The 9,656-nt window shown below is 55.4% G+C and overlaps 1 protein-coding gene across 1 annotated transcript; it reads right to left on the minus strand.

The window, feature by feature from the left end:
- Nucleotides 1-230: 230 nt before the first annotated feature.
- On the minus strand, nucleotides 231-8,479 carry ENDOU (endonuclease, poly(U) specific). Its single transcript, XM_029085101.1, has 8 exons — nucleotides 8,419-8,479; nucleotides 3,903-4,037; nucleotides 2,858-3,029; nucleotides 2,523-2,722; nucleotides 1,815-1,928; nucleotides 1,628-1,734; nucleotides 1,114-1,256; nucleotides 231-345 (listed from the first exon to the last, which is right to left on the minus strand). The coding sequence occupies exons 1-8, from the start codon at nucleotides 8,477-8,479 to the stop codon at nucleotides 231-233; spliced, it is 1,047 nt and encodes a 348-aa protein (XP_028940934.1).
- Nucleotides 8,480-9,656: the final 1,177 nt, after the last annotated feature.

Below are 9,656 nucleotides of genomic sequence, written 5' to 3' on the forward strand. Positions count from 1 at the left end.
ATGATGGGACTGGGGGGTGCTGAGCTGCTGCCTCCATCCCCTCGCTGTCCCCACGCTGGGCACGGCCACCACCAACCTGCCCAGCTCCCTCCAGTACCCTGCACTGGTCCTGCTCTGTGGCCATCCACCTCCCACAGCGGGACCAGTCCTGCCCAGTGCTGGGGGTCCCTGGTGTGGGGCAGCCCAGGGCCCCAAAGCGGGGCTGTGGTTCCCCCCCTGTCCTCCCAGCCTCAGGGGGAGGTGACGTAGGCGGTGGCGATGTACTTCCGGCCATTGCCATAAGTGGACTTGGTCCAAGGGTAGGTCTGGATGCTGAGGCTGTAACCACCCAGGCTCAGGTGACATCTGTGGGGACACAGCCTGTGTCACAGTCCTGAACCCCCACAATCACATCCCCAGGATGCTCCCCATGTCCCCACGATGCTCTCCATATGCCCACACCTGTGCTGCTCCATCCCCGAGTCCCACAATCCCATCTCCAGGATGTTCTTGGTGTTCCCACACCATCCCTGAGCCCCACAATCCCACCACAGGATGCTCTTGGTGTTCCCACACCATCCTTGAGCCCCACAATCCCATCACAGGATGCTCTTGGTGTTCCCACACCATCCCTGAGCCCCACAATCCCACCACAGGATGCTCTTGGTGTTCCCACACCATCCCTGAGCCCCACAATCCCACCACAGGATGCTCTTGGTGTTCCCACACCATCCCTGAGCCCCACAATCCCACCACAGGATGCTCTTGGTGTTCCCACACCATCCCTGAGCCCCACAATCCCACCACAGGATGCTCTTGGTGTTCCCACACCATCCCTGAGCCCCACAATCCCACCACAGGATGCTCTTGGTGTTCCCACACCATCCCTGAGCCCCACAATCCCACCACAGGATGCTCTTGGTGTTCACCATCCCTGGGCCCCACAAGCCCACCACAGGATGCTCTTGGTGTCCCCACACCAACCCTACTCCATCTCCAGCCCTCCCCACCCACGATGTCCCAGATCTGTGCTGGCCTCAGAGACCAGCTCCCCTGGTGCTGGGGCTCAGGAGGGCACTGCTGGCTCCATGGCCAGAGGACAGACAGACAGAGACAGACAGACAGGGTACTCACGTCCTGCCGGGACGCGCGATGAAGCACAAGGTGTACAGACCAAACTCGAACTCGGGGCTGCAGCCGATGAAGGCAGAACCCACCTCCTTGTAAAATCCATCCCAGCTGAACTGCAGCCCCAGCACGTCGGGGTAGGTGTCCCACTGGGGAGAAGGGGGTTCAGGGATCAGCCCCCCGCCCCCATCCACAGATGAAGCCAGGCATCCTCCCACCCTCCCCATGGACAGATCCAGAGCAGCTTTCAGTTGGTCTGAGGTACCACCAGACAGAACCCCCAACTTCATCTCTTGCTGTGGTTTGGGAGCCCCTTTTTGCCCATCACATCATCTTTTCTGGACCTTCCCACCCTCTCCCAGGGTCCACACAGGGAGGCAGAGGGGGTGGGCAGGGTGAGCATCTCTGATGCTTCTGATTCACCCCACGTGGGATGCGACTGGATTCACCCCAGGTGCGATGTGTCTGGATTCACCCCAGGTGGGACGTGGTTGGCCATGGATCCCATGGGATCACTTACCGGCCCATTGAAGTTGTGGCTGAAGTAGTTGAGGAGACCCTGCTTCTCAAGGAGGTAGAAACGAATCCAGTTATGAAATCCAGACACTTTCCCTTTCTTCACCTCCCCTAAACACAAGTGAGACCTTGGGGTGAGCCCCCAGCCCCGTGCTGCCCAGCACCCCCTGTCCCACTGGTGTGGGCTCTACCTGAGAAGACGTGCTCGAAGCCACTGGAGTCCTGCTCACCATCACCCCTGGAGTAGAGGCCAAACCACATCTCCTTCAAATCAGCGATGAACTCCTGCTCGGAGCCATACCGGTCTGCAGGTGAGGATGGGTGGAGAGATGGGGAGGTGGGAGCAGAGTCCCAGGATGGGAACATGGGGAGAGGCAGAGCTGGGGCTCCACCAGTCCAATCCCAGTCCTCTCCCCCAGGCTTTGCCCAGCTCAATTCTCCCGCGTCACAGCATCATCCAATGGGTTGGGTTGGAAGGGACCTTAAAGCTCATCCAGTCCCAACCCCCCTGCCAGCAGCAGGGACACCTTCCACTAGACCAGGTTGCTCAAAGCCTCATCCAACCTGGCCGAGAACACTTCCAGGGAGGAGCAGCCACAGCTTCTCTGGGCAACCTGGGCCACTGTCTCACCACCCTCACACCAAACAATTTCTTCCTCACATCTCAGCTCCATCTCCCCTCTGCCACTTTCAAGCCATCACCCCTTGTTCTGTCACTGCCTGCCTTTGTAGAGGATGGGATGCTGCTGGCTGCTCTGTCCTGGCAGCTCTGGAGATCCCTCTCCCATGCTCCTCCATCCTCCCAGATCATCTCCCACCCAACTGGTTCTTTCCTTCAGGGTTCCAAATGTTTATGGACCCAATTCCCTCTGGTCATCCCTGCCCTGCTCCACACTCACTTTTTTTATGGAGGAAGGCAAAAAGTTTCTTCATAAGCTCGGTTTTCATCACCTCCTTGAGGAAGTTGTCCTGTTCCCTCAGCTCCTCTGCTGTCACATCCTCCTCCCTTCCAGTCACCCTCTGGTAGTTGTCCAGCAGTTTAATGAAGCTGGCGTAGGTGGGTTTGGAGAAGAGCTCCTCATTGACGTATTTGTAGAGCCTAGGAGAGAGCAGACCCTGTGCTAAGCAGGGAAGAAGAGGTCCCCTCCAAAACCAGCCCTGAACCCTGCCTGGTTGGCTGGTCTCTGCCGTGGTGGCCTCTGGCCACCTCCTGAGGATGCTGGTGGACACTCACGGCTGTGGGGAGCGGTCCTCCTGGTCACCGGTCTCATCAGGGGAAGCCTCATACTGGGGGTTAATGGTGATATCGGTCGGCCGGGCTTTGTTGTGATCTGCTTTGTAAAGCTGCTCTGAGACCTGCAGGAGGTCTTCATCGGTGATGGCATCTCGGCTGCTGGAGAAACCCTCTGCAAGAAGGGGCAGGAGTTTGGGAAGAGCAGGCATCAGCTCCCAGGGCTACAGACCAGCTGCTCACAGAGAAGCACCCAACGCTGCATCGATGTGTCACAACCCTGGGACACCATGAGAGCTGGGTGCTTATCACAGAGGGTTGCAGGGATGGGGAGAAGGTCCCAACCCACACCAACCCCACACCCTGGGGACAAGAGCTGGCCACAGGCATGGGAGCCTTTCGTGGAGCACTGGGTGAGCTGGGAAGCATCATGAAGCATCATTCCCTGTCTCCCAGACATGACACTGCTCCTTGTGACACGTCTGCTGGGATCAGGCCCCTCTTGACCTCCCACGTTTTAGGTTTGTGGTGACCAGGGGGTGCAAATGGCAGCTCATCCCTGCCTCCAGCTGCTTGGTGTCCACCTGCTTCCCTGGTTCTGACCCGGGGAGATAAGGGAGCTGGTGAACAGGCAGGAGATGCTGGGGCTCTCACCGCTCCATCTGCTTGACAATGACATGCAGTGGCTTGGAGCAGCCAGTGATGGGGTGGTATGAACATGGACATGGCCAGAAACCAGCGTGACACTCCAAAGCCATTGTCACCCAACAGCTGTGGGTGGCAGAGGGGTGAAACCAGGGTGGTGGTTCATGGTGGAGCTACTCACCGCGGGTGCGAGTTGCCTCCTCAGCCCATTCTCCACCTGCACGAAGTCAAAATGAAAAGCTCAGGGTGATGGAGACGTGGGCTGGGGGCTGCCCAGGACCACACCCACAAATCCACATCAACACCAGAAGGGACAGGCTTGTAACCAAACCCTTTGCACCCCTCTGGCAGCTCTGGGGGGACAGCAGCCCCCCAAACCCCCCTGTCACCCAGGGATGCTCACCAGGTTGGCAGTGCCTGTAGTAATCCTCACAGCAGTTGTGGTTCCTCTCGCACTCGGTGTCGCAGTGGCACTCGTCCTCCTCGTTGTAGGGCTCCTCACAGCGTCCCTCACAGGAGTCAGGAGCTGTGTACACGTCTTTGGGAGAGAGAAACAACAATGTGGTCCTCAGGATGGACTGACCACCCTGCCCCAGCCAGCCTGTGACCCAGGAGCATCCTTCCTTCTGCCCATGTTCCCTTCCTGGGGGAGCCTGAAGGACCAAACTCCTACCCTGGAGCTATTTGGGATTCTTTGTCAACATTTAGGGATGGTGGTTTGACCAGCTGAATCCTCAGGATGTACATCTCCATGGGTCAACTCCTCTTTGGCCATGGATGTCCACCACGTCCTGGCCACTTCACACCAGGAAACACGTTCTTGGCTCCCCACTTCTTAATTGTTCCTTCTGATTCAGCCTTTTAATGCCAGGAGTGGCCCAGGTCCCACCACATCCAGGATGGAGGAGTGCCACATTCCAGACACCTCTATTTACAACCCAACTGCTGCTCTTTCTGCAGTACTGGGAAAACTGGGAGCTCCTTCCCGAGGTATTTATAGGACAAATATGTCTCTGAGCATCTGCTTTATTACACACGGTGGCAAAGCTAAAAATAACCACAGCTCCTCAAGCTGTGCTTTGAAGAGTGCCAGTGCCACTGGGTGCCAAGGATGATGGACACTTGCCATCAAGCACAGAGGGGTTGTTGTGGATCAAGATGTTGGGTTTGTACTAAGAGACAACCCAGAGACTGTGTGCTTAGAGAAGGTGCTTTATCCTCTCTCCTCCTCTGATGGGAGGAATGGGACAGCAGGTAGATCAGGCATGGCTTTCCCAACATCCCTTTGATCCAAGCAGGAAGGTGACCATCTTCAAGGATGTGCTGAGAAGCCACATCTCAGCTTCATCCCTGGAGGAAAGGGTGTTGCTTTCCCTTGCAAACCTGCAATCACACAACAACTTGAACACCTCTGGGTTGTCTGTCTTGAACGCCGGTGGGTGAAACGTGCCCTGGGGACAAATCGTGGTACAGCAGTGATGAGAGTGACCTTCAAGGGTCACGCTTGCTGGCGTCTCTCCACACCCACGTCGTTTGCTCTGTTGTCTGGCATTGCACCTACATGATTTGTGCTTTTCAGAATCACATAATCAAGGTCCCACACGTGCTGATAAGAGAGGAAGAACCTCTTCACCCCACCAGCCAACCCAGGTTGACTATGCTGGAAGGTCACACTGCTGACTCCCACTTGGCTCCTCACCACCAGGTCCTTTTCCTGCAAATCCACTTTATAGCAAGAGGGGTGTTAGTAAGAAGGGGTTACACGAGATGCTCCTGGAGGCCACCTGCTCTTGGTGCTACTTTAGTCCCACTTTGGCTCTTCCTGATGCAGGGAGAACTGGGAAGAGCTGGAGAGGGAATGAGCATCCCATAGAGTTTGGGTGGTAAATGATGCTCATGGTGCCCAGAGACCCCAGTTTCACCAGTCCACTCAGCAGAGCAGCAGGTCTGGAGCTCAGATGGGGTTGGCAGATGAGATCCATGTCTCCAGGATGACATCCCTCTCATTCCCAGAGCAGCAGGTCTGGAGCTCAGATGAGGTTGGCAGATGAGATCCATGTCTCCAGGATGACATCTCCCCCATTCCCAAAGCAGCAGGTCTGGAGCTCAGATGAGGTTGGCAGATGAGATCCATGTCTCCAGGATGACATCTCCCCCATTCCCAAAGCAGCAGTCGGGATCAGTCAGCCTGAATCACACATCCAGGCTCATTTTCCAGCAGCAGCAGCCCTGGAGGGATTGCACAAGGTAGGAACTGCCCACACATAAGTCACCACTGAGATGTTTCCAGTCCAGGAGCACGTGCCACCAGAGCGTGTCACAGCAAAGCACCGACACCGGGGTGTGCCGTGACTCAGCTGAGGCTGGCAGCCTTGCAAAGTCCTTGGAGGAGTGAGCTCAGCATCATCCCATTTCCTGCAGAAGCTGTAGGGTGCTGAGGCTTCTCCATGCACGGGGAGCATGAGCAGGGCAGGGGGAACGGCTGCAGGAGGCTGTTTGCTCCTCCTCACGCAGGCATGGACCTAAATCATGGAATGGTTTGGGTTGGAAGGGACCTTAAAGCTCCTCCAGTCCCAACCCCCCTGCCATCAGCAGGGACACCTTCCACTAGACCAGGTTGCTCAAAGCCTCATCCAACCTGGCCTTGAGAAGCTCATGTTGAGCTTCTCATCCACCAGCACACCCAAGGCCTTCTCCTCCTCAAGGCTGCTCTCCATCCATTCTCCAGCCAGCCTGTGCTTGAGTTTGCCCCAACCCAGGTGCAAGACCTTGCACTTGGCCTTGTTGAACTTCATAAGTTCATGAAATAGCTCCAGAGCACCTGGTCACTCCTGGTGATCAAACGTAGAGGGGCTGCTGGAGCTTTTGGGGAGAGGAGGGCTGTTGATAGAACTGGTAATGCTACAGCTGAGGGATGGTGGCCAGAGCAGAAGGACACGTCCAGCAGTGCTCAGCACAGCCCATCCATGCTCAACTACTCAGTCAATACTTGGCTGGTCCAGGCAGTAGATATTTCCTGGCTGTGCAAAACCAGACCAATATTTCTTCCTCATTTTCAGCTCTCCAGCCAGGTCCACCCCTTCCCTGAGCGCAGCTTTTTGGGACGAGAACAAACTCATTTGTGTTTCTGCCAAAAAAAAAAAGGTTCTGACTGAGAAAACGTGGACTATTTCCTGAGCAGCTCCATTCAACAAGACGTGGGGAAATGTCCAAGACACGATGGAGCCCTCCCAGCAGCTCTCAGCTCGGTTTATTCCATGACCATGAGCTACAGCTCGTGTCTGAGCAGCCTCCACAAGTCCCTGGCCTGACTCAAGACCTCACTATGCAAACACAGACTGAAGATCAACCTGACCTCTAAAAGGGTCCATTTGAAGGACAAATTAACTTGCAACAAAGGAGCTATTGATAGGTTGAGCTCCTCAAGTATTTAGTTAGGTGCTCCTGGCCCTCAAACCCACATGTAACCCTGGGTACGAGCTGCCTGTGAGATAATCAGGCAAAATCTCCCACCACCGTCCTGCCTGGTCATGGATAAGTGAAGCTGTGACATGGTGGAGGAGTTACAGCTCAGACAGGTCCATCAGGGTGATGCTCTGATAGCTCTGGTCCCAAGCGTGGGCCAAGGAGAGACCACGACACAAGCCCAGTTATTCCTTCAAGCAAGAAGAACTCAGCCCTTGCATTAAACAAGACAAGACCTTGGTGAATCCCCCTCAAAGGGCAACCCAAGGGTTGGTTTGCAGAAGAAGCGTCTCCTTTTCTACACTGGCCTTGCAAAATTCCTCACCACGAGTCCTGAGGGGAATCATCTACTTCTGGAACATCAGGCAGAGCTTGCCAGCAGCGTTAGAAGTGATGAAACTCCCTTCTTGCAAAGAAATCAGCCTTCACATTTTGTGCAAGAAGATGGTGATGAAGGCACCTAGTCACCTACAGGATCCTGGTCAACCTGGAGCCAAAACCTGATGCCAAGAAGCCACTCCTTGTTACAACATCTGCCTTAAAGTCAGAGCTGGTCTGTAGCAGCTCTCCCAGCCCTTCTCCTCTCAGAACAACCGCAAAGTCGTGAGGAGCAAAACACCCAAGTTCATGTTGTATTTCCCGTTGCATCTGCTCATCTCCAGTGGCCACGGGGGGATTGTGGTTAAGGTAGGTGAAGAATATTTCCCTTTGTCCTCCCCCAGTGTAGGAGGATGGAGGAGACAGAGGAAGGTGGGCTTGTTGCATGATGAAAGCAAAGCAAGATGCACCAGCAAGAAACTGGTGGCCAAGGCTGAAGACCAGGGGAATTATCAACCCATCAACAAGAAGGATAAACCACCCTCATCATCAGCTGAGTCTCCCAGAGCTCGAGGAAGCCCTCCAGCATGAAAACATCCCTCACCCTTTTCCCTGTGAAGCTCTGCTAGATCCAACCTTGCAAGGAACCAACTGTCCCAGTACAACCAAAAGCTCCTGGCTCAGCACCATCTGCTTCCAACCCATCCTTGGACCCTTCCCATCAGATGTACCAGCTGGTTCAGCCCCTCCACCAAAGCGTGGCTCCACTACTCACTGTCAGACATGCAGCCCAGGGTTATTCCTGCTCCAACAAGGATGATCCAAGTCTTCATCATCCCATAGATGGGATGTTTTGGAGTGTCCCAGAGAGCAGGTTGGGAATGAGGGTGCTCCTGGGAGCTCCCTGCTTTATGTGGATCTCCTGGGAGCAGAGAGGAGAGGGAGGAGCTTGATGCCATCGAGGGCTTCATGGGCAGGCTGCACCCAAACTTGGACAAAGCTCATTACGTGTGTGGCTTAATTACAGGCTGCCAGGGATGGGAGGAGGGCTGGTAAATCCAGTATCCCAGTATTGCTCCACTCCTGGTGTCCATGACCTCCAGGGGTGATTGAGGAGCCCAGGGAAAGCTTCTCACTGGGGTCTTTGTCCACCCAGAGCCCAGAAGGTCCATTAGAGATGCTGGTGATCAGTGCCATAGCTTGGTTCTTTGATGTGTCACATGCTCCTGTGCAACTGGTCCTAACTGGGGACAACTTTCTGCTCCTCAGTTAAGGAGGTAATGATCTCTCCTTCCTCAGCTGCTGTCCCTGGAGGCTGTGCCCATCTTATGGCACAGACCAGCCTTGGTTGAAGCTTCCAGATCCTCCAGCAGCACAAGGACACCCTGAGACACAACCACAAGCCAGGCTTTGGCGTGGAGGCTGCCCAGGGAGTAGGTTTTGTGGGCTGTCCCAGTGTGGTCTCACTCCTGGGACAAGCCCAGAGCTGATCCATCCCCATCCTACATGGGGTTGCCCTTCTCCAGGGAGCTCCACAGCCCCAGGTAATGCTGAGGGGGAGCTCAGCTCAGGCTTGTTGTGGTCACCAGCCTCCTCCCAGCCCACAGCAGGTCCAGCCCAGGCTCAGTTCTGTGCACCCCAGTGGAAGATGTTCACATCCATCAACCCAACCAGCCAACCTGTGGACTGAGGGTGAACATCTGGAAAACCTGCACCTCTGGTGTCACCCTTCCTTCCTTACACATGAGCTCTTTCATTTCAAGGCTCCTTTGGTTCTTCAGGGCAAACATCCTGGGACAAGTGACTGTGGGAGGTCTGGGCTGCCCGATTTGGGTCCAGATGCTGAGGAATCACCATCACCTCTCTGCTTTGCTTTGGTTTGCCTGGATGAGGCTTTGAGCAACCTGGTCTAGTGGAAGGTGTCCCTGCTGATGGCAGGGGGGTTGGAACTGGATGAGCTTGAAGGTCCCTCCCAACCCAACCCAACCCAGTCTGGGATTTGATGGTTCTATGCCACGCACACAGCTGGGACCACGCCTGGGGTTGGAGTTAGGAGGTACCAGGTACCAAAACCTGGTCCCCATCAAGCACAGACACCTTGCAGAGACCCACAAAGCCAAGCTTTGCATTAGGTGGGACCCAGGGGTCTTGGGATGGACATGGTGCTGGGAGCTGCAAGGAACCCACGTCCCACCTGGTAGCTGGTTGCATCACCTGAGACGTTATTTGGGTGTGATGGGGACTTTTATTTTAAGTGACCCATTGATCTGCACGGCGAGGTTGAGAAGAGCAGTAACACAGTGGTGCTCTGGTCCATCGTAGCCCAGCCACACTTGGGGCAAGGCTGGGGGGGCTTTGGTTTGTGGTTCCCCCC

The sequence above is a fragment of the Antrostomus carolinensis genome, unplaced genomic scaffold (assembly GCF_000700745.2).
Source record: "Antrostomus carolinensis isolate BGI_N321 unplaced genomic scaffold, ASM70074v2 scaffold21955, whole genome shotgun sequence".
NCBI classification, from domain to species: Eukaryota; Metazoa; Chordata; class Aves; order Caprimulgiformes; family Caprimulgidae; genus Antrostomus; species Antrostomus carolinensis.